Consider the following 25,590-nt stretch of genomic DNA (forward strand, 5'->3'; position numbering starts at 1 on the left):
CTGATTGAGGTCTACAAAATCATGCAGGGTTTAAGCTTTTTACCGGATTCAATAACGAGAGGCGACGCTTTCAAGGTGAGTGGTGAAAAGTTTAAGGGAGGTACACATGGCAAGTACTTTACACAGAGGATGGTAAGTGCCTGGAACGCGTTGCCTGTAGAGGCAGGCACAGTGGATTCATTTAAAATCCATCTGAAAAGATGCATGAGTAGGTGGGGAGCAGAGGCATACAAATGCTTAAGAATTGGGCGACAGGTGTAGACAATAGATTTGGATCAGCTCGGGCTTGGCGGGCTGAAGGACCTGTTCCTGCGCTGTAAATTTTCTTTGTTCTTTGTAGATCCAGAGATGTAGAGGATAGGATAGCAGAGATGATTATCGATAGGAGTGAGAATGATAGGGTAGTTGTTATGCAGGCCTTTAACTTTCTAAATATTAACTGGGAATACTATAGTTCAAGTATTTTAGATAGGTCAGTGTTTGTCCAATGTGTGCAGGAGGGTTTCCTGACACAATATGTAGACAGGCCAACAATGGGCGAGGCCACATTAGATTTGGTATAGGGTAATGATCCCAGCCAGGTGTTGGATTTGGAGCTAGGTGAGCACTTTGGTGATAGTGACCACAAGTCGGTTATGTTTACTTTAGTGATGGAAAGGGATATACCGCAGCGCAAGATTTATAGCTGGGGACAAGGCAATTATGATGCGATTATGCATGGTTTATGATGCATAGGATGGACAAGGAAACTGCAGGGGATGGGCACAATTGAAATGTAGAGCTTATTCAAAGACTAGCTACTGTGGGTCCTTGATAAGTATGTAACTGTCAGGTAGGGAGGAAGTTGTCGAGCGTGGGAGCCATGGTTTACTAAGGAAGTTGAATCTCTTGTAAAGAGAAAAAAGAACGCTTGTGTTAGGATGGGATGTTATGACTCAGTTAGGGCACTTGAGATTTACAAGTTAGCCAGGAAAGCCCTAAGGGGACACGAGAAATCATTGGTGGGGACACAAGAGGGGAGCCAGGAGGGGACACGAGAAGGATAGGATCAAGGAAAATCTGAAGGCTCTCTATTGGTATATCAGGAATAAAAGAATGACTCGAGTAAGATTAGGGCCAATCAAGCATTGTCGTGGGAAGATGTGCATGGAGTCAGAGGAGATAGGGGAAGTGCTAAATGAATACTTTTCGTCAGTATTCACACTCGACAAACACAATGTGGTCTAGGAGAATACTGAGATACATCTTCTAGACGAGGTGTGATTTAGGTGCATAAGGAGGAGGTGTTAGCAATTCTGGAAACTGTAAAAATAGGTAAGTCCCCTGGCCTGGATGGGATTTATTCTAGGATTCTCTGGGAATCCAGGCAGGAGATTGCAGAGCCTTTGACTTTGATCTATATGCCATCATTGTTTCCAGGAATAGTGCCAGAAGATTGGAGGATAGCAAATGTTGTTCCCTTGTTCAAGAAAGGGAGTAAAGACAACCCCTTGCTTTGGTTGTGGTGAAAGTGTTGGAAAAGGTTATAAAAGATAGGATTTACAATCATCTAGAGAGGAATAAGTTGATTAGAGATAGTCAACATGGATTTGTGAAGGATAGGTCGTGCCTCACAAACCTCATTGAGTTCCTTGAGAAGGTGACCACATAGGTGGATGAGGGTAAGCGGTTAATGTGGTGTATATGGATTTCAATAAGCATTTGACAAGGTTCTTCACACTATGCTATTGCACAAAATATGGAGGCATGGGATTGAGGGTGCTTTAGAGGTTTAAATCAGAAATTGAAAGAAGACAGAGAGTAATGTGGGAAATATGCATCCTGGAGTTCAATGACTAGTGAGGTGCCACAAGGATTTTTTTTGGGCCCACTGTCATTTTTATAAATGAACTGGATGACAGCATAGAAGGATGGGTTAGTAAATTTGTGGATGACACTAAGGTCGGTAGAGTTATGGGACAGTGACAAAGGATGTTTTAGGTTACAGAGAGAAATAGAAAAGCTGCAGAGCTGGACTGAGATGTGGCAAATGGAGTTTAATGTGGAAAAGTGTGAGGTGATTCACTTTGGAAGGACTAAACAGGAATGCAGAGTGCTGGGCTAATGATGAGATTCTTAGTAGTGTAGATGAGCAGAGAGATCTCAGTGTCCAGGTACATAGATCCTTGAAAGTTACCACACACATTGATAGAGCTGTTAAAAAGACATACGGTCTTTTAGCCTTTATTGGTAGAGGGATTGAGTTTCAGAACCAGAGATCATGCTGTAGCTGTGTAAAACTCTGATGCGACCACATTTGGAGTATTGCGTACAGTTCTGGTCATTGCATTATTGGAAGGATGTGGAAGCTTTGGAAAGGATTTAGAGGTAATTTAATTAGGGGGTTTCCTGGTATGGAGGGAAGGGCTTACAAGGAAAGGTTGAGGGGCTTGAGGCTGTTTTCATTAGAGAGAAGAAGGTTGAGAGGTAACTTAATTGAGAAATATAAGATAATCAGAGGGTTAGATAGGTTGGATAGTGAGAGACTTTTTCCTTGAATGGCTATGGCTAGCATAAGGGGGCATAGCTTTGAGGGTTGATTGACGTAGGAAAGATGTCAGTGTCTGTTTTTTCACTCAGAGAGTAATAGGGACATGGAATGCACTGCGTGCAAATGTAGTAGACTCACCAACTCATTGGACAGCCATATGAACCAGAATGGAGTAATGTGGGTTAGATGGGCTTCAGCTTGGTTCCACAGGCCTGCGCAACATTGAGGGCCAAAGGGCCTGTATTGCACTGTAATGTTCTATGTTCTCTTTATGCATGCTGGAAGAAGTGAGTGAGGCCCTTAATGAATAGTTTACATCAATATTTACAAAGGAACCTTGGCAGCAAACTACCTCAACCACAAACTGGTATTGGTCAGCATTGCAGCATCATCTAGCACAACGGCTTTGAAATTAAAAACATAAGATGCTGACAAATATATTGTGAGAATCAGTGCTATAGTCTGCCCTCCCCTCAGACTGCAGCATGACGAAGAGCATGGACAAAAGTAATACAAAGTAGGAAACAGCTGCTAGAAGATGATGAGTTGGGGCAAGTTGGGATGGGTGTGGGAGAACAATGGGAGACCATGCCTTACTGGTGTATCAGATATTCCCACTTTAGTAAGGATGGCTTCCCTGAAAACTGACAGTTAATGCAACAGAACTGGAACTGTGCAGTAGAACAAGGACAGCATTGCATTGGGCCCTACGGTCAATTGCAATCATGAAGATTTTTTTGTCAGTTTACTTGGGAGCTCAAGTAGATGTCATGGAGAATAAACATGTTTTTTGCAGCTTGCTTTCCGCAGTTGGGACTTAGAATGCATTGTCTGAGAGTGTGGTGGTGAAGTCCCTTTGAATCAATATATTCAAGAGGATAATTTTCTGAGGAGGGATGAAAATGCAGAGCTACAGGGCAAAGATGGGGGGAAATTGGCAGACAAGCTGTCACACACTAGATAGGTCAATTACCGATAACCATTCAATGAAATCTATGAAATAGCTGAAGCAAACACTGAACATCCACAACTTTCAGTGGTAAAGAAATGTTTCGTCATCTCAATACTAACTGTCCACACCTGACACTGTGTTCTCTAGTTCTAGATTCCTGAACCAGGGAAAATATCCTTCATGTATCTAGTCTGTCTGAACATACTAGAATTTTATATGCTACAATGAAATTTCCTTTCATCCTTCTAAACCCCAGTGAACACAGGCTCAATCGAACCAGTCTCTTCTCATAGGACAATCCTGTTTCAGCCTAGTCCACCTCCCCTGCACACTCTCTATTGACAAATCAGTCATTTCATGCGTAGATAAAGTTAAAAAAAAACACAACACCAAGTTATCGTCTAACAGGTTTATTTGGAAGCACGAACTAGTGCATCCAAATAAACCTGTTGGAATATAACCTGGTGTTGTGTGATTTTTAACTTTGTTCACCCCAATCCAAGACCGGCTCCTCCAAATCATTTCGTGGGTAGGGAGACCTAAACTATATTCAGAATTCGAGGTGTGGTCTCACTGGGGCCCTATTTAACTACAGTAAGGTATTCTGTTCATCATTTCACAAGCTTCTCTTACAATATGTGAAGCGCACAATTTCTGAGAAACTGCTCCAGATTAATTTTCTGTAGCTGGGAATGGCTGCTGTTTTGACAGCTCACAGAACTGAATCCTTCAGACCTTCCTCACATGCAATTCGCAGAAGCCTCTTCATGCCATATTATATTGAGGTAAACTATAGAGTAGAAGTATTGGTGGAAATGTGGAACTTTTTCAAGGAGCAGATACGACGTGTCCTTGATATGTATGTACCTATCAGGCAGGAAAGAAATGGTCGTGTGAGGGACCCTTGGTTGACGAGGGAGGTTGAATGTCTAGTAAAGAGGAAGAAGGAGGCTTACATAAGGTTGAGGAAACAGGGTTCAGACAGAGCAGTGGAGGGATACAGGATAGCCAGAAGGGACCTAAAGAAAGGGATTAGGAGAGCTAAGAGAGGGCATGAAAAATCCTTGGCGGATAGGATCAAGGATAACCCCAAGGCATTTTATGCGTATGTGAGAAACATGAGAATGACGAGAACGAGGGTAGGACCGATCAAGGACAGTAGTGGGAGATTGTGTATTGAGACGGAAGAGATAGGAGAAATCTTGAATGAGTACCTTTCTTCAGTATTTACGAACGAGAGGGACCGTATTGTTGAAGAGGAGAGTGTGAAACGGACTGGTAAGCTCGAAGAGATACTTGTTAGGAAGGAAGATGTGTTGGACATTTTGAACAACTTGAGGATAGACAAGTCCCCGGGCCTGACGGGATATATCCTAGGATTACGTGGGAAGCAAGAGAGGAAATTGCAGCACCGTTGGCAATGATCTTTTCGTCTTCACTGTCAACGGGGGTGGTACCAGGGGACTGGAGAGTAGCGAATGTTGTGCCCCTGTTCAAAAAAGGGAATAGGGATAACTCCGGGAATTACAGGCCAGTTAGTCTTACTTCTGTGGTAGGCAAAGTAATGGAAAGGGTACTGAGGGATAGGATTTATGAGTATCTGGAAAGACACTGCTTGATTAGGGACAGTCAGCACGGATTTGTGAAGGGTAGGTCTTGCCTTACAAGTCTTATTGAATTCTTTGAGGAGGTGACCAAGCATGTGGATGAGGGTAGAGCAGTGGATGTAGTGTGCATGGATTTTAGTAAGGCATTTGATAAGGTTCCCCATGGTAGGCTTATGCGGAAAGTCAGGAGGCATGGGATAGAGGGAAATTTGGCCAATTGGATAGAAAACAGGCTAACCGGTCGAAGTCAGAGAGTGGTGGTAGATGGTAAATATTCAGCCTGGAGCCCAGTTACAAGTGGAGTTCCGCAGGGATCAGTTCTGGGTCCTCTGCTGTTTGTAATTTTTATTAATGACTTGGATGAGGGGGTCGAAGGGTGGGTCAGTAAATTTGCAAATGATACGAAGATTGGTGGAGTTGTGGACAGTGAGGAGGGCTGTTGTTGGCTGCAAAGGGACTTAGATATGATGCAGAGCTGGGCTGAGGAGTGGCAGATGGCATTCAACCCTGCCAAGTGTGAGGTTGTCCATTTTGGAAGAACAAATAAGAATGCGGAATACAGGGTTAACGGTAGGGTTCTCAGTCAGGTGGAGGCACAGAGGGATCTTGGGGTCTACGTACATAGATCTTTGAAAGTTGCCACTCAGGTGGATAGAGCTTGTAAGAAGGCCTATGGTGTATTAGCGTTCATTAGCAGAGGGATTGAATTCAAAAGTCGTGAAGTGATGTTGCAGCTGTACAGGACTTTGGTTAGGCCACATTTGGAGTACTGTGTGCAGTTCTGGTCGCCTCACTTTAGGAAAGATGTGGAAGCTTTGGAGAGGGTGCAGAGAAGATTTACCAGGATGTTGCCTGGAATGGAGAATAGGTCGTACGAGGATAAGTTGAAAGTTCTCGGCCTTTTCTCGTTGGAACGGCGAAGGATGAGGGGTGACTTGATAGAGATTTATAAGATGATCAGAGGAATAGATAGAGTAGACAGTCAGAAACTTTTTCCCCGGGTACAACAGAGTGTTACAAGGGGACATAAATTTAAGGTGAAGGGTGGAAGTATAGGGGAGATGTCAGGGGTGGGTTCTTTACCCAGAGAGTGGTGGGGGCATGGAATGCGCTGCCCGTGGGAGTGGTAGAGTCAGAATCATTGACGACCTTTAAGCGGCAATTGGATAGGTACATGGATGGGTGCTTAATCTAGGATAGATGTTCGGCACAACATCGTGGGCTGAAGGGCCTGTTCTGTGCTGTATTGTTCTATGTTTTATGTTCTGATCTAATTTTGGATATAGATATCTTTGTTCAACTGAATCTCTTAATCAATATAAAAAGTGTGGGGGCATTATTACGAGAGAAATCAGGAAGGCAAAGAGAGGACATAAGATAGCATTGGCAGATAAGACTAAGGATAATCCAAAGAGATTCTACAAATGCATCAACAGCAAGAGGGTAACTAGAGAGATGGCAGGGCCTCTTAAATATCAAGGAGGTCATCTTTGTGTTGAACCCCGGAGATGGGAGAAATACTGAATGAATATTTTGCATCAGTTTTGACAGTGGAGAAAGAAATGGAGTCTAGAGAATGCAGAAAAATAAACTTTGATGTTTTAAAAATGGTTCACATTACAGAAGAGGAATTTCGGAAAGTTTTACAGAATGTGAAGGTGGACAATCTCTGGGACCTGATCTAATGTGTCCCAGCATTTTGTAGGAAGGAGGAAATTATAAGACCCCTTGCAGAAATAATTGCATCATCTATAACTACGGGTAAGGTGTCTAATGACTGGAGGGTGGCTAATGTTTTATCTTTGCTGAAGAAAGTTTGCAGGGAGAAACCGGAAAGTTACAGAGCACTGAGTCTGACTTCTGTAGGTAAATTGTTGGATGTGATTATAAAAGATATGGACATTTAGATAGGGATAATCATCATGGTTTTGTGTGTGGAAAATCATGTTGCAGAAGCTTGAGTTTTTTGAAGAAGTTACGAAAAAGATTGATTATAGCAGAGCAGTAGACATTATTTGGATTTCAGTAAAGCCCTTGATAAGGTTCTGCAAGGTTAACTAATCGGTAAAGTTAGGTCACATGGGATTCTAAGTGAATTTGCCATTTGGATACATAATTGGCTTAACGGCAGGAGACAGAGACTAATATGGAAGATTGTTTTTCGGAATGGAGGCCTGTGACCAGCGGTATTCCACAGGGATCGGTTCTGGGTCCTCTTTTGTTTATCATTTATATAAATGATTTGGATGAGAATATAGAAGGCACGATTTGAAAGTTTGTGGATGACACCACAATTGGTGGTGTAGTAGACAGTGAGGAAGGTTTACTAAGAATACAAAGGAATCTTGATCATATGGGTCAATAGACTGAAAAATGGCAGGCAGAGTTCTATCTGAATACATGCAAGGTATTGCATTTTGGTCCAACAAACAAGGGTACGGCTTATCCAATTAACGGTAGGGCCTTAGGTAGTATTGCAGAACAGAGGGACCTAGGGGTGCAGGTACATAATTCTTTAAAGTTTGCATTACATATAGATCTGAAGAAGGGCTTATGCCCGAAACGTCGATTCTCCTGCTCCTTAGATGCTGCTTGATCTGCTGCGCTTTTCCAGCAACACATTTTTCAGCTATGATCTCCAGCATCTGCAGTCTTCACTTTCTCCTATCACATATGACAGAATGGTTAAAAAAGCATTTGGTACGCCACCATTATTGCTCAGTTCTTTGAGTATGGGAGTTGGGGCAGTATGTTGAGGTTGTACAGGATAACAGTGAGGTCTCTTTTGGAATACAGAGGAACTTCGATTAACTGGCAAGATCTCAATGGTCGGCTAAACTATGTTATCCGGCATTTGATTATCCGGAATTTGATTAACTGGACAAAATACTGCCCAACTGTGTCCTCTGGATAATCGACGTTCCTCTGTACTTAGTCCAGTTCAGGTTGCCCTGTTATGGGAAGGATATTGTCAAATTGGAGTGGATTCAGAAGAGATTTACCAGGATTTTGCTGGGTATGAAGGGTTTGAGTTATAAAGAAAGGCTGGATAGGCTGGGTCTTCTTTCATTAGAGCATATTAAGTTGAGATAGAACCTGATAGATGTTAATAACATAAGTGTGGTATATATCAAGTTATTAGCATTTTCCTTTCTCTAAAATGAAGAATTTCAAGACTATGGGGCACAATTTTAAGGTGAGGAGAAATATTTTAAAAGAATTTGTTTTTACATACAAAGGGTTTTCCAGTGTAGAATAAACTTTCAGAGGAAGTCGTGGATACAATTACAACTTTTAAAGGCCAAATACACGAATAGGAAAAGTTTGGAGGGATATGGGCCAGAAATATGCAGTTTTGTTTGGGATAATGTTTAGCATAGGATTGTTGAATCCAAGGGTCTGTTTCCTGCTCTGTGACTATTAATGCGCAGTAGGTGAGAAGGCGGGGGTAAAGTGTGATTTTAAGGTTGGGCTAAAGGAGTCAATTTTAAAGTTAGAACAGGTTTTAACCCTATATTTTCTCGAGTAACTATTGAGAAAAGTCATCTGGAGGCATCCAAGCACCAAGTAAAAACATCGGAATGAGTGCAGCGGGAGTCCCAAATGGCGACATGCACTGTCCACTCCGCCGTGCTCTTCGACGATCTGGTTAGCGGAAGTTGGTGCGTAGTATTATCGGTTGCTTCAGTGAAAAATGGCGACAGGAAGGCAGTGAGTCTGAGGTTGCTGTGTCGAGATCATGGAGAGGCTGGGCAGTGGATCTGTTCGGGGTTTCAGGGAGGTACAGTTCCTGGACTGGCTGAAGGACGTTGCAGACTCTGGGCCTCCAGTCCTAGTTCCGCCCACTGCCGCCGGCAAGTAATTCCCTAACTTATCCCCAACTCCGGCAAAGTCGACATAAAGTTTTGCCTCGTTTCCCCATCTCTGATTTAGAGGCTGCTGTATTGTCACCCCTATGTCCTGATGAACCCCTCCTCCTCCTCCTCCTCCTCCTCCTCCTCCTCCCCTGGGCTCTCCGGTTTCTTCCTAGCTGTTTCGATGTTTGTTCATTTATTTTCCCTTTTAAAGCAGCCTGGTGTCTTTAGGAAAAGAGAGCAAGCGCTGGTCGTTTGGCGGAAATTTACAACACTGCACTCCGTGTTTTGAAATTGCGCTGCCTCCCCTGTGTCGATAGTTTCGAGTTTAGGTTAATTCATTTAGATTTAATATTTTCTTTTGCGTATTTGCTACTTTACCCTTTTTTTTCGTCGAGGTGCGTGTGATAGGGAAATGAATGCTAACAGTTGGCGAATTAAATCTTTAATACTTTCCCTTTGGCTCCACCCCGCCACAGTCTGCATCCGGAAAGGTGAATATTAACACAGCGTCTGCGGTGGTTGTTGGTATGTTTATAAAGCTGCAGCTTTATTTTGACAAGGAGGAGATGTATCATGTGTTGGGGATCGTCACAAATTGCTGGACACTGTGTGCTGGTCCTCTGTTCGATTCGCATTCACATAATAACACATAATATCATCGTTGAAGAAAGAACTGGATATTTGAGTTTAATTGATTTGAAGCGCTGGTTGATATTTTACAATATAATTTCAGCGTGGTCGTTTGTTTTTAAGGAGGGGAATACAGCATTCTACTTCTGACCATAGCCAGAGATTAAGTTCTCATAATCCCAGGGGATCACAGGGCACCTCTCCAATAACAGACTACTGAAGGTGGTTTAACCTAAGGGTTACTAAACCTCAGAAGGAGAGACAGTGCTTCAGCTGATGCAGGAATTTAACCTATACTGTTGGTGTCATTCTGCATTGCAAAACAGCTATCTCGTGGAAAATGGGCTGTATGCAGTTTAAAAACAAGAAAAGAATGTGGAACATGGGAAAGATGCCCCAAACATAAGGTAAAGGTAAACAAAATGAATTGATATGGATAAAGAGTGAGAGTTAATAGCAAAAAGTAGGCCAGCTCAGAGGAAAGCACATCCATGGGCTGGGGCTGGGGGTTAGCAATCAAAACAGAATAGTTCATGATCTGAAGACCTCTTTGTCAGGATAGAGGGTGAGTTGGATAGATGGCAAGTCACAATGACACAAGTAAGAACAAGGTCATTTCCTGTTCTTGTTGAATTAGGTTTGTGAAACTCCATCTCTACTTTGAGAGTGTAAAGCCATCACCAAAATGACCTGCCAAGGAAGCAACTTGGAATGAAGCATCTGCAGACAAAAGACCAAGAACCTGCAAATGTTTTGTGTTTATTCATTCATTGGATGCAGGCTACCCTCTGTCATTCCCCCCCCCCCACTCAGAGCCAATGCAGTTTTACCTCCTTATTCCGAGCCCTGGAGGGAGAGAAAACGATTGCCCATGTGCACAGGAACATGAGTTCTCAGTCTTCTCTCTTGAACAGCAGCTTCTTAAGGAATTATATAATCATTTTACAGGGAAGAGCATCCAGATAACGCAACATTTATATTGAATGGGTGACCATTACAATCAATGAGTGTCAATAGTAAAGACTAAGCCACTGCTGTTAAACAATGAATGTTTTTAAACTTAACTGTCTTCATATAATGAGTAATTTTCACCTTTTTAAACTGACTTGACATACTGAATGTTTCCAATATTATTAAATGGCTCTACACAATGACTGTTTTTCCACCTTTTTACCCTTTCCTCCAGCACCCCGTTGTTAACTGTAAGTTCTTGTCTGATCTGAGGCTTGCTCAACTGAACTCTTGTTTCACAAAACTCAAACTTGACTCTTTCCCTACCAGCTTATACCCTATACACATTCCCTCCTTATCATTTCATGATAATCAGTTGCATTAACAGCTTTCATAAGACTTGGCAGCCAGTATTTAAGCAAGTTATTGACACACAGCATACAATGATTATAACAACAAAAGTTACTAGTCCATTACAGTAATTAGAGTTTGAAGAATCCTCCCATGTGGAAAAAAAATTCACCCGTGAAGTTCGTAAATCCACACTCCTTGGTGACCACTCCAATCCCTCCAAGTCTCCTTCAGTAAAGTCCAACCTGAAAACAAAAGTCTGTCTGTCCTGCATCACTCCTCAGAGAAATCTGAATTCTTTAATAAGGAAAGTTAAATATTTCACAGAACTGATCAGACTTCCACCCTTCTGGAGATGCTTCAGATGGTGGATACCAGCACATCTGACTGTGCAGTGTAGCAGCTGCATCTGCAGGCTGGGTGAACGCGGTATTCTTTACTGTTTCTGCTCCTATTGTGGTGGTTTAATGTCTGTAGGAAGGCCACTGACAAAAAGTGTACAGACCTCCTCTTCACTGTTGTTAGCTTCTTTGCTTTTCGTGCTCATGGCCGAGGAGCTGATTGGATCAAGTTGTGGAGGGGTGGATGGTGGTCTGAAGGCATGCTTTACCTGTGAATAGAGAAACTCTAGAGATTGTTAGCTGCTGAAAGTATCTTTGCATTTCCCCTGCCAAGGTGGTTATCACCATGAAGACAGTCACACATTTAACTACACTAAATTGTCTGCCTATTTCAACATTCTTTGAATTCCTGAAGTCTGTTACTCTGTTCACTATTTATGACATTATCAAGTTTTATATAATCTATAAACTTCTAAATTGTACTACCTAAACAATTCAGTCAGTTACAAACAACAGTCCTGAAATCAAATCCTCTGGTACCTCCATTCAGGTTATTCAAAAATTATTTTCCTTTAACAAATTGATACTTGGTGAATATGAAAGCTGTTAGGAAAAGTATTTCAAAATTCTAGGACAGCAAGAAAACAACAAAATGCTTCCTGTGCTTTAGCAATTGAAGAGGCAATTTCAGTTCAGATTTAAATCTCAAATATTTGTTGGAAACAAATGCAGACAATTTTAAACATGTTCTCCACATGAAACTTCCTAAATAAAGCAGTTGGAATTACAGTGGCAACTTTGGTAGAGATCAACATTCTTTGAATTTGCAATATGCAGGGGGCCAGTGAAATCTTAACAATAATTAACAGAACTGAAATAGCTCAGCCTCCAGTTCTAATCTCTAAAATCTTAACAAAACATCAAACTCAATGTACTCTTCTCTTTGTGAGAACTCTGCATTTGAAAACACAGTGGCAGCAAAAATATTGTAATAGAATACTCCCATCTGGTTAAAGCCTGACTTTGTTTTTGAACAGGCATTGTAGGATTTCAAAGAAATCAGGGGCTCAAGGCACTCAACCAGTTTGTCTTAAAGTTACGAGTTTGATAATTTTAAAAAGGACATAATATTGGACAATTTCAGTGTAGAAACAAAATCTGCCCCATTACCTAGCCCACAAAACACATTGAATTGAGATCCTGATTCATGCAAGGCAAAGCAGTTAGTTTTCTGAACCAGTATTTTAACAAGCCAAATTTTTTAAACATCGAACACTCTTAGCACGGCTCAATTTACATTGAAACTGCCTTTTCTGACCCAAGTATTAGTACAACCTTAATTTCTGCATTTCTTTTTTTTTGCATCCTCTCACTGAAATTACACTTAACAAGACAAAGTGGACCACATGGTGCTGCAATCCAAGGCACATACTTTCCCCCAGAACAAAGACTTAGAGCCTCAAATTTCACCACTAGGGGACTTTAAATCCTATCTCACTTTACTCCTCACGGGGGCCTGGACCTCAATCAAACACAGAAAACCCAAACCTCAGTTAAGCACACAAAGCTCAAACCTCTGCACAGTGCGGAGATTTGAACATCAAATCAACCCACCCAATAGACTTGAATTCCAGTACCATGCAGAGGACTCAAACCTCTGCTTGCCATCATGCTTGCGAAACTGTGTTGCTTGACTGAACTAATTACAGTTTAGAGGAGTCCTTAGAATAGAAAGAGGGAATTCTGTGCTGGGAGCCTCATTCTTGATTTTCCAGCTCTTCAGATGCTGCCTGACCTGCTGTGCTTTTTCAGCACCAGACACTCTACTGTAATCTCTAGCATCTGCAGTCCTCAGTTTGCCTGTATCTGTTTTACTGCAAGCGGTAGACTGGTAAAGCAGATGAACTTGGAATTTGGATTAATATGTATAATTATGATGAATATATGACAGAGACTTGAGAGAGAGAGATAAGACTGGCAGCTTAATGTTTTTGGATTCTGATGTTTCATGTAAGTTGGAGGGGATGTAAAATAGATGAGGGAGTTGTTACTGATGAAGTACAATATCATAGTTGTACAAGGGAGGACTCCTTGCACTCATCCTGTAAGGCCATGTGGATAGAACTCAAGAATAGGAATGGTGCAACCACTTTAGGATTGTGCTACAGGCCCCAACAGTGAGCATATGATAGCGGAATGGAAACGTAGACAGAAAATGAAAAAGTGTGAAAATGATAAGATTATTGTAGTAGGTGATTTTTTTTTTAACCTCCTGTATATTGATTGGGCCTCACTTAGAGTCATAGGTTTGGAAGGGGGCAGGGATTTGTTAGTTGTGGTAAGGTAGATTTTTTGAAATCCAATAATGCTACTGTGGCATAGGCAATCCATCAAGAAATGTCTGACGCATGTAAGAATGGAATGTCAGTAGTCATAGGGAACTTTTACATGCATGTTGGTAGAATCAAGTTGGTAAAGGGAGTCTTGAAGTGGCGTTCATAGAACGCATCCGTGATAGTTTTCTTGAATAGAATGTGACCAAACCTACAAGGCAAATAAAATGAATGATCTTGTAGCTAAGGATCCTCTTGGAAAGAGTGACCACTGTATGATCAAAATTGGATACAAATGGAGAGTGAAATAGAATGATTTAAAACCAGGGTGTTACACTTAAACAAGGGAGTCCTTAATGGGGATGAGGAAGGAGTTGGCTAAACTAGACTGCAAACACAAGTTATATGGTGGAACAATTGAGGAACAGTGTAGGACTTGCAAAGAGATTTTTCACAGTGCTCAAGGAAAGTATATTCCGGTCAAAAAAAGGATAGCAAGGGTGGGAAGAACCAGCCTTGAATAACCAAGGAAATAAAAGAAGGCATCCACTTATAAGCTGAGGCTCACAAAATAGCCAATAGTAGTGGGAAACAGGAAGATGGGGAAAACTTTAAAAAGCAACGAAGAACTACAAAGCAAGCAATGAAGAAAGGAAAGATAGATTATGAATGCAAACAATTACAGAATATAAAAACAGGTAGGATAAGTTTCTGTAAATATATAAAATAGAAAAGGGTGGCTAAAGTGGGCGTAATCCCTTTCAGGATGAGAAAGGGGAATTAATATTTGGTAATACTGAAATGGCTGAGGACTTGAATAACTATTTTGTGTCAGTCTTCACAGTGGACGATGTGTCTAACGTGCCAAAGAATAATGTTAAGGATGCGATGGGAGGTGAGGAACTTAATTCAATTGTCATCACCAAAGGAGTAGTATCTAGCAAATTTGAGGGACTAAAGGTAGCTAAGTTCTTTTGGTCCTCATGGAATGCATCCCAGGGTGCTGAAAGAAATGGCAGAAATTATAGTTGATGCATTAGTGGTAATTTACTAAAATTCACTGGACTCTAGGAGCATCCCAGTGGACTGGAAGATAGCGAATGTTACACTTTTTTTAAAAAGAGGATATAGGCAAAAAGGCAGATAACTATAGGCCAGTTAGCTTAACATTTGCAGTCAGGAAAATATTGCAGGCTATCATTGGAGAAGAAATAGTGAGACATCTGGATGGAAAGGATTCTATCAGGCAGATGCAGCACGGATTCAGGAAGGGAAGGTCATGTTTGACAAACTTACTGGAGTTCTTTGAATACGTAACAAGTGTGGTGGATGGAGGGGAACAGGTATATGTACATGGATTTCCAGAAGGCGTTAGATAAGGTGCCGAATAAAAGACTCCTCTGTAAGATAAGAATGCTTGGAGTTGCAGTAATGTACTAGCATGGATAGAGGACTGGTTAACCAGTAGAGTGCAGAACATTGGGATAAATGAGTGTTTCTTGGTTGGAGATCAGAGGTGAGCAGGATGCCGATGGGGTTAGTGTTGGGCCTGCAACTGTTCATGATCTATATATGTGTGGGGAGACCGACCGTAACATATCCAAGTTTTCTGATGATACTAAGTTGAGTGGAAAGGCAAACTACGCAGAGGATGTGGAGGGTCTGCAGAGAGATTTGGGTAGGTTAAGTGAGTGGGCAAGGGTCTAGCAGGTAGAGTACAATGTCAGTAAATGTGAGGTTTTCCACTTTGTCAGCAAAAATAGTAGGTCAGGATATTATTTAAATGGTGAAAGATTGCAGCATGCTGTTGTGCAGAAGGACTTAGGAGTGCTTATATTTGAATCGCTGAAAGTTGACCTGCAGGTGCAGCAGGTAATCAGGAAGATAAACAGAATATTGACTTTTATTGCTCGAGGGATCGAATTGAAGAGCAGGGCAGTTCTGCTGCAGTTGTACAAGGTGTTGGTGAGACTGCACCTGGAGTATTGTACACGGTTCCGATCTCCTTACCTTTGGAGGTAGTGCAGAGGAGATTCACCAGATTGATTCCGGAGATGAGGGGGCTAGGCTATCCTATGAGGAAAAGTTGAACCACTTGGGACTATACTCACTAGAATTTAGAAAAATGAGAGGGATCTTATTGAAACACACAAAATTATGAAAAGGATAGGTAAGGTAGAGACAGTAAGTTTTGTTTTCCACTGGTGGTTAAGACTAGGACCAGGAGACATGGGCTTAAGATTAAGGGGAGGAGATTTAGGACAGAGATGAGGGAGTAATGAATCCATGGAATTCTCTGCCCTAGGAAGCAGTAGAAGCAGCTTCATTAAATATATTCAAGACACATTGGATGCATTTTTGCATGGTAGTGGAATTCAGGATTATGGGGATAGTGCAGGTAGGAGGAGCTACGACGATGGATGTATCTTGATGAATGGCGGAGCAGCTTGCCAGACCAAATGGCCCACCTGCTGCTATTGCTATGAAACTATGAAACAATATGTAAATGATCCAACTAGAGAAGGGGTTATAGTAGACCTGGAATTGTGGAATAAGCCCGACCAGGCGATTGAAATTTCAATGGAGGAGCATTTTGGTAACCATTCCAATAATTCTGTCATTATTTAAGTTGCTTATAGGTGAGGATAAGAGTAGTTCTCAGATGAAGTACTAAACTGGGGTAGAGCTTACTACCACAATATTAGGCAGGAACTGGGGCATGTAGATTTGAGGTGGCTGTTTGAGGGTAAATTCCGTATGGCCTCGCTGCATGAATCCTCTGAGTTGTACTCTCTTAGCAGTAATGCAATTTCCCACCACATTTGCATTCTTCTCTATCTCACTTGAAAAATCTGGCGTATAGAATCCTGTAGAGCCAGTTGATTAGATTTCAAGACCAGCGTATTCCTGCAAAATGAAGGATAAGGATGGCAAGATTTGAGCACCTTCCACTGGACGACAAGAGAAATTGAAAGTTTAATGGGCGGCACGGTGGCACAGTGGTTAGCACTGCTGTCTCACAGTGCCTGAGACCCGGGTTCAATTCCCGACTCAGGCGACTGTGTGGAGTTTGCACGTTCTCCCCGTGTCCGCGTGGGTTTCCTCCGGGTGCTCCGGTTTCCTCCCACAGTCCAAAGATGTGCGGGTCAGGTGAGTTGGCCATGCTAAATTGCCCATAGTGTTAGGTAAGGGTTAAATGTAGGGGTATGGGTGGGTTGCGCTTCGGCGGGTCGGTGTGGACTTGTTGGGCCGAAAGGCCTGTTTCCACACTGTTAGTAATCTAATCTAATTTAGTCAAAACAAAAACAAGGTATGATAATATTTTGGAAATTGAAGACAGACAGAACTCGTGAAGAATATAAAAGATAGCAGGAAATGCCTAAAGCAAGGAATGAGGAGGGCTGAAAGGGACCATTAAATGTCTTTGGAAATCAGGACTAAGAAAACTCCCAATGCATTTTGTACGTGTATATGCAGTAAGGGTATAGCTTGGGAAAGGGCAGGCTCACTCTAGGGCAAAGAAAGGAATTTATGCATGGGACTGGCGAAATTGGGTGAGGTTCTTAATTTTGTATTGTTATTCACTAAGAAGGGCATGATGGTTGCTGAGTCTTGGGAAATGAATGTTAATATTTAAGAACATGTCAACATGATAAAGGAGGTGGGTATTTTGACAAGTATGAAGGTAAATGAGTCCACAGAACCTGATGGGATCTATCCCTGTATGCTGAGGGAGGCAGATGAAGAAGTTGCTGGGGCCTTGTAAGTGGTGGAAGACTAGTTTTCTGACTGGAGATCAGTGACGAGTGGTGTTCTGCAGTCATCCGCAGCTGGCACCCCTGGCAAAACACTTACGGAAGGATCTGAGCATACAGGTCAGAGTTTCCAATAAATGGTCAAGAAGGCATATGGTGTGCTTGCCTTCATTGTTTGGGACATCGAATAAAAATCAGCAAGTCATTTTTCAGCTGTATATAAGTTTAGTTAGGTCACTTTTGGAATGTGGCATACAATTCTAGTTACCATCCTGTTTCAGAAGTAATTCAGCTATTGAAAATAGGAGCAGGGGAAGGCTGCTGTGTTGGCCTTCCAAGCCTGCTCCACCATTCAATATGATCGTGCTGATTCTCTATCTCAACCCTCTATACCGGTTTTCTCTCCAAACCCCTTATGCAAAAAATACAGCATGCATTTAAAATAATATATCAAAAATCTAAATCTGTGATAAAGAATTCCACAGGTTCATCACCATTTGAGTGCAGAAATATTTCTTTATCTCAGATTGAAATGGTATATCGCAATTCCTGAGATTGCCTGATTCTTTTTATGAAGAAAGCTGGGATCATTTTCCTTCAGAATGGAAAGGGTTGAAGGGTTCCTGATTGAGATGGACTAAGTTACAAGGATGAAACCTTTCCCCTTAGTACAGAGGATCAATGGTCAAGGGCACAGCTTTAATGTAAGGTTCAGCAGGGATTTGAGCAAACTGTTATTCACAGAGTAGGTTTTAGATATCTGGAATTCATTGCTCTGAAAGGCAGTAGCAATGGAAACCCTCCAAATATTAAGAAATGTTCAGATGAGCAGTTGATATTCCATACCATACAAGGCTATGGGCCAAGTTCTGTAAAATGGGGTTAGAATAAATAAACACTTGATTACTGGTGTGTGCATGATAAACTGATGGACTCTCTTCATGCTGTAAAAACTCAATGCCTCCCTATTATCTTCCCTTAATGGATTTTTAAAATTCCTTCTTGGGACATGGGAGTCACTGGCTGAGCCATTTATTGCCCATGTCTAGTTATTGTTGAGAAGTTAGTGGTAACCTGCCATCTCAAATCGCTGCATTCCATCTATGAAAGGTGCAATTTTTGGTCCAAAGACACTGAAGGAACGGCAGTATATATCCAAGCCTGGATGGTGAGTATTTTGGAGGGGAACTTGCAGGTGGTGGTGTTTCCGTGTTTCTATTGCTGTTCTTTTGAGTTTGAAAGGTGCAACCTAATATGAACTCTTAGGTGAATATCTGTATTGTATCTTGTATATGATGCTGAGTCGTAGCATTGTGCACGCAAAGGGGAAGTGTGCATGTTTGCAGTATGGTATCAATCAAGGGTGCTGTATTATCCTGGATGGTATAAAGCTTCTTGTGTTATTGGAGCTGCTGTCCAGGCAGTTAGTATTTGACTACACTCTTGACTTGTGCTGTGGGATTCAGTGGATAGTCTTTGAGGAATTAGAAGGTACAATATTCTTAGTATCTGACCCAGTTTATATCCATATAACTGGCCCAGTTTAATTTTTGTTCAATGGCAACTCCTAGGGTGTTGATAGTGGGGTATTCAGTGATGCTAACACCATTGAATGTCAAGGGGCAGAGGTTAGATTATCTCACATCAGAGAAGGTGGCATTATGTGGCAATTTGTGGCATGAATGTTATTTGTCTCTTGTCAGCCCAAGCCTGGATATTGTCCAGGCCTTGCTACGTTTGAGCTTGGATTGCTTCAGTATCTATGGACTTGCAAATGGTGCAGTGATCTATGAACACGAAGCATGGAGCGGCACGGCTCAGTGGTTAGCACTGCTGCCTCAGCGGCAGTGATCCGGGTTTGGTTCCGTCTCAAGCGGTTGTCTATGTGGAGTTTGCATGTCCTCCCCAGTGTCTGCATGGGTTTCCCCGGGTACTCCAGTTTCCGCCAACAATCCAAAGATGTGCCGGTCAGATGAATTGGCCAGGAAAAATTGCCCATAGTGTTGAGTGCATTAGTCAGGGGTAAATATGGGGTGGGGGAAATGGATCTGGCTGGGTTGCTCTTCAGAGGGTCATTGTGGACTTGTTCGGCTGAAGGGCCTGTTTCCAGACTCTAATCTCATCTCATCTCATCTAAATATTCCCCACTTCTGTTCTTGTAATAGGTCATTGATTCATTCGAAAATGCCTGTGCCTTGGACACACCTCTGCAGGTTTTCTCAGGACTATTCTGGAGCTGAGATGACTGATTTCTAACAGCAAGGACCATCTTCCTACGTACCATGTATGACTTTAACCAGTGGAGAATTTCCCTCCAGATACTCATTGATCCTAGTTTTGCTTAGGGTGCCATGATGCAAGTGACATCAAATGTCATAGAGGCCTTTTGGCCCAGATATCTGTACCACCAAATTTAGACTATATTTATACTAGTCGCATCTTCCAGTTTTGACCACACAGCCTTGAATGTTATGGTATTTCATGTGCTCATCCAAGTGCTTTTCAAAGGTTGTGAGGCTTCCTGCCTCAACTACCCTCCCAGGTAGTGCATTCTAGACTGCTACCACTCTCTGCATGTAAAATGTTTTCCTCAAATCCGCCTCCTGCTTTTCACCTGAAAATTATGCTGTCTTGTCCCCCTTTGACTAAGAGGAATGGCTGCGTTCTATTCACTTGTGCATGCCCCTCATCACCTCAAGCACTTCTATCTGTTCCCACTCTAGCTTCCTTGGTCCAAGGAAAACAACCTGAGCTTATGCAGCACCTCTTCATAACTATGTTGCTCCATTCCAGACAACATCCTAGTGAGTATCCTTCGCATCCCTTCCAGTGCATTCACATCCTTCCTATTATGTGGAGACCAGAATTGCATGCAGTCCACCCTCTGCAGCTTAACCATCGTCTGATACAGTTCCAACAAAACCTCCTTGCTCTTATAATCTATGCCACCTTCAAGGATCTATGAACAAGATTTACTTTGTTCCTCTGAGTTTGTAGTTTGCTTCTGTTCATTCTTTGTCTTGTTACTTCAATTTGTCAACCACAATCACTTTCATCTTATTGCCGGAATCAAGTCTTTTGTCCATGCTTGAACCAAGACTATAATGGGTTCATGAGCTGAGTGGCCATGTTGGAACCCAAACTTGGCGTCATTGAGCACGTGCTACTTGTGAGCATTGTCGATCCATCGCTTTAGTAATGATCAAAACTAGGGTGGTTATTGATCTGGTTGAATTTTTCCTGCTTTTTGTATAAAGGACATGCCTGAGCAATTTTTCACATTGCCAGATAAATGCCATTATTGTAGTTAAGCTGGAACAGGTCAGCCAGGGATGCAGAATGTTCTCTAGCACAAGTCTTCAGTTGTTTCAAATGTTGTCAGGGCCCATAGCTGTTGCAGTCTCCAGTGCTCCAACAACTTCTTGATATCATGTGGAGTGAATTGAGTTGGCTGAAGACTGGCACCTGTGATTCTGGAGGTGGATGAGATGGATTATTCACTTGACACTTCCGGCTGATTATTATTATGAACACTTCAGCATCATCTTTGGCACTCGTGCTGTTTCCCTAATTATTGTGGATGGGGATATTTGTTGAGCTTTCTCCAGTGACTTGTTTAATTGTCCTCCTCCATACATGAATGGATATGGCAAGACTGCCAAGATTAAATCTGATCCATAGGTTGTGAGATCACTTAGCTCTCTCTGTCACTTGTTTATGATGTTTGCCATGCAAGCAGTGCTGTTTGTAAACTTCATCAGGTTGGCATCTCATATTTGGGTATGCCTAGTGTTCTTAGCATGCTCTCCTACACTCCCCATTGAACTGTTGGTGGTAATAGTAAAGTTGGGTTGTGCTGAGCCATGAGGTTGCATATTGTGTTGGCGTATGATTTTCCTGTTTGCCCACAATAACTTGTGTATGCCCAGTCTTGAGCTGCTAGATCTGTTCGGAATCTGTCCTATTTGAGCAGGGTGATATTGTCACATAATGAGATATGATGTGTTATCAATGTGAAGGCAGGATGTTGTCTCAATAGGGACTGGGCCATTGGACTGCAATGGACACATCTGGTACAAGCAGATTGGTAAGGATGAGTACAAGTATGCTTTTTCTTGTTGGTTCACCGTCCACCCACAACCAACCCAGTCTAGTAGCAGTGTCTTTTTGGACTTGAATAGCACTATCGATTGTGCTACTGCGGAACCACTCTTCGTGATGGACGTTGAAATCCCCCACTCAGGATACATTCTGTACCATTTCTGTGTCCAACATCTTCAACGTAGAAAAGTCATATTCAACTCTCGGTTGAGGAAAGACAAAATTGGCAGCTCAGCATTTCATGGTTTAAATGTTTCAGTCATGATAGAGAGGGATATAAAAATGGTGGGAGGGGTTTGTCGCAACTGTAAGAAGAGAGGAGATATTGGATGATTCATCCAACAAAGCAATATGGGTGTAATTCAGGAAGAACAAAGATTCGGTCATGATGATTGGATGTTGGAAGGCCTCTAGTACAATCCTGTGAGAGACAGAAGAACAGATATATAGGTGAATTATAGAGAGATGCTAAAACAACAGAGTTGTTGTAGTGGGTGATTTTAACATCCATGATATTGACTGGGACTCAGGGTGTCAGAGACGTAGATGGGGCAAACTTTGTTAACACAGGGGGAGCTTTTTGAAACATAGGTAAATAGTCCAACTAGGTAAGAGGCTATACGAAACCTTTTATGGTATATATAGTCTGAGTCTGGCAAGGTACTGAAGTTTTAGTGAGGAGCATTTTTGTTCCAGTGCTCATAGCTCCATAAATTTTAAGATAGTTATGCAACACCTTAACATCAATATGTCCTAGAACATCGTGTTGTAATTATCCTTTACCCAAATCAGCTCTTTGACTCTGACTCTGTCTTGTGGTTTTAAGAAGTGCACCTTGAAAAACATGAAAGTAGATAAAGATAGGACCTATCACAGGATATTGACAGAGGCAAGGAAGGAGGTTGTTGGGGTCTTGACAAAGATCTTTGTATCCTCTTTGACCTCGGGTGAAGTCTCAGAAGACTGGAGAATAGCTGATTTTGTTCCTTTGTTTAAGAAGGGCAACGGACAATCCAGGAAATTGTAAACTAGTGAGTTTTACATCAGCGGCTGAGGGCTGACCTCAGAAGTTTATAAAATCGTGAGGGACATGAATGGGATAATTAGGCATGGTCTTTTCCCTGGGATGCGTGAGTCTAGAACTAGAGGGCATAGTTTTAGGCTGAGAGGGGAAAAATATAAAAGGGACCCGAGGGCAACTTTTTCACGTAATGGTTGGTGCGTGTATGGAATGAGCTGCCAGAGGAAGTGGTGGAAACTGGTACGATTACAACATTTTGAAAGACATCTAGATGGCTATATAAATAGAAAGGGTTTAGAGAGATATGGGCCAAGTGCTGGCAAATGGAACTAGGTTATGGTCAGCAGGGACAAGTTGGACTGCAGGATCTGCTACTGTGCTGTATATCTGAGTCTAAATTATTGGAGAATGTGCTTAGGGATGGGATTTACCTCTTTGAAAATGATTAGATTTATTAGGTATGGTCACATCCCCTACTTTGTTTAGTAAAGATCTTAGAAATTTGATTGAGTTTTTCATGGAAGTGACAAAGATAATTGAGGGTAATGTAGTGGATGTTATCTACATGTACATTTTAGTAAAGGATTTGATGCTGATCCAAAAGTTTTATTTACATGGTAAGTTGATAAGTTGATTACAAAATTGGCTTGGTCATAGAAGACAGAGGGTAGTTGTGGATAAATATTTTTCTGTCTGGAGTTGGCGTTCAAGGATCAGTGCTGGGATCTCTTTGTTTTCTGTGATATATATAAGGACGAAACCTTGGGTTTTCTGATGGGTAAGTTTGCAGATGACATGAAAATTGGTGAAGTTGTGGATAGTATGGAAGTTTGTTAAACGATATGGCAGGAATTGATCAGTTGGGAAGTTTGCCAAAGAAATAGAAGATGGAGTTTAATTTGGACAAGTGTGAGGTGGTGTAGTTTGGGAGGTCAAACACAAGAGGAAAAGATACAGTAAATGGCAGGACCCTTGGGAGCATTGATGTACTGTTATTTTGGGGTGCAAGTCCAAGGCTCCCTGAAAATGGCAACACAAATGGATAAGGTAGTAAGGAAGGCGTATGGCATGCATGCCTTTTATAGATAGGGGTATTGAGTATAAAAATTGGCAAGTCATGTTACAGCTGTATAAGACTTTAGTTGGGCTATTTTGAACACTCATCATCAATAACATGAATTGTCTGTTCCAAGTTTTTTTCACTTTGCTCGTCGACATGGGGTAAACCACTATAAATCTTGGGATGGGTTATTGTTATGGAGCTAAACATCAAGCAAGGGATTGAGTATAGGTTACAAGACCAACAGGCTAGTTACCTGACTTGCATTGTCTGTTGTGTCATGTGAATTTTAATTACCCATCAACTTAGCATGTGATTAAAATTTACTTAAACTTTAAAATATGTTTAAATTTAAAGCAGACTAAAATGACTAAAATCTAAAATGTTAAATAGATTTTAATGTATAATTTTAAAATCAACATTCGAGAGCCTAAAAGAAGTCCATTATTTATCCATAAAAATCCGAAGCAGTTCTAACTTCAAAGAAATTGCAAGGTTAGAAGTATCACGGGTGAACGTCTTAAACCTATGCCCAGTGACTTCATCAACAAATTGTTCTTGTCATACTATTTTCCTCTGGCTCCTACTACAAAACAGAGAAAGGATACACTCGTACCTTGTGTAAGGTCCAATATCTCCTCCTTCAGCTGTTGGTAATTCAATTCCTTTTCCGTCCATGCTTGTTTCAAAGATTCGTTCTTTGCACCGTAATATCCATCAGCAGTACATGACCATTTTTAGATATAATAACTTCGGGTGTCCAGAGTTTCCCTCCGATATCTTTTAATCGGAGTTCAACATAAGTGATCCACCCATGATTCTTAACAAAATTAACTAATTTTTCTGCTATTTTATTATGCCTTTTTATCCTCGTATTCCAACTGAGGGGCACCATCCTGATATGTGGGGAATTGTTTCTGCTGATATACCACAGCTCCTACATTTGTTATTGTTTAAGTGTCTTCCATGGGATAATGTCCTTGTGGAATAAAGGTTCATTCATAATAACTTTATTCACTAACTATTTATAATTTTAGATGTCTTCATATATAATAATCCTTTTGTTTTCCAGGCATTAGAAATATTGTCTTTTTTTAATGTAATGGATGCCCATACCTTAACAGGGCAACACCATCTGTTTTTGCATCTCTATATCCCTCCATTTATCATAATTTTCACTTATCTCTTCTTGACTTTTCATTATCTGATTTTCTGAAGTTACAGCCGACAATCCAATTATCTGGGGATTCCAAATTTCCTTAATATTTTTGATATGTCTTAATTCTATCAACTTTTCTGAAATTTCAGTTATTGAAATAGAATGAGGCTTGTAACATTTTGTCCAGAGTTCTTTTAAAAGCCTCGTATTTACACATGACTGCGATTGGTATTAATGTCGATGATTTGTTAATTCCTAATCCTCCATCTCTGTCACATGCATACAGGATGACACTTGTTAAAACTTCTGGCAAATGTAGAGGTTTCATAAAAAGAAACATTAATTATTAGATCTAATTTACTTGGATAATTTTGGGTTTCTAATAAAGTGAGGTAATAATAGTGTCTCAGAATAAAATAGGTTTTAAGTAGCTCTACCTTTTCCATAGATTCCAATAATAATTTCTTTAAATCGACAATCCAGTCTCCTAGCACTTCTTTCCAGTTAGATATTCCTTTTCCTACCCCGGATCAATTTTTGCCCCAAGATATTTCTCTGTATTTCCAGGGTCTATGTATTGGATTTTGTTATTATTAAGATTCCATTTCCTATTCCTATTGTACATGAAAGTTTTATTTTTATATATAAAATGGATTCCTTTCATTCTATTTCTAGCCCTGTGTTTCTCCAAAATGTTTATACTATCTTTGAATTATAAGACATTCCTTCATAAGATCTACACATTGTTGCAATGTAATTAGCAAATGCTAATGATGCACAATGATTAGTTTTTTGTTCTCAATCTAAATAGATTCCTTTATTACTCTCCTCCAGCGTACTGATGAGAGGATCTAATGATACGTTAAATAGAATGTGTGACCTTATTTCATATCTCTTAAAATCTTTATTTTATTTGTCTTGCATCTATTTCTTTCAATAACA

The 25,590-nt window shown here is 41.1% G+C and overlaps 1 protein-coding gene across 12 annotated transcripts in view; it reads left to right on the forward strand.

Moving 5' to 3' along the window:
* Positions 1–25,590, forward strand: part of oxr1a (oxidation resistance 1a) — a 524,990-nt gene that overhangs the window by 263,189 nt on the left and 236,211 nt on the right. Inside the window, exon 1 of one of the 12 annotated variants that reach the window (XM_060823382.1) lies at positions 8,583–8,751. The exons of 9 other annotated variants lie outside the window; for them this stretch is intronic. Coding sequence is in view for 1 of the 3 variants with exons in the window: in XM_060823379.1 (XP_060679362.1) it covers positions 8,829–8,943 (115 nt within the window). In the remaining 2 variants the exon portion in view is untranslated. 2 more of the 12 variants (XM_060823379.1, XM_060823388.1) reach the window with 2 other exon arrangements.

Source organism: Hemiscyllium ocellatum, chromosome 4, assembly GCF_020745735.1.
Source record: "Hemiscyllium ocellatum isolate sHemOce1 chromosome 4, sHemOce1.pat.X.cur, whole genome shotgun sequence".
In the NCBI taxonomy this organism is placed as follows: domain Eukaryota; kingdom Metazoa; phylum Chordata; class Chondrichthyes; order Orectolobiformes; family Hemiscylliidae; genus Hemiscyllium; species Hemiscyllium ocellatum.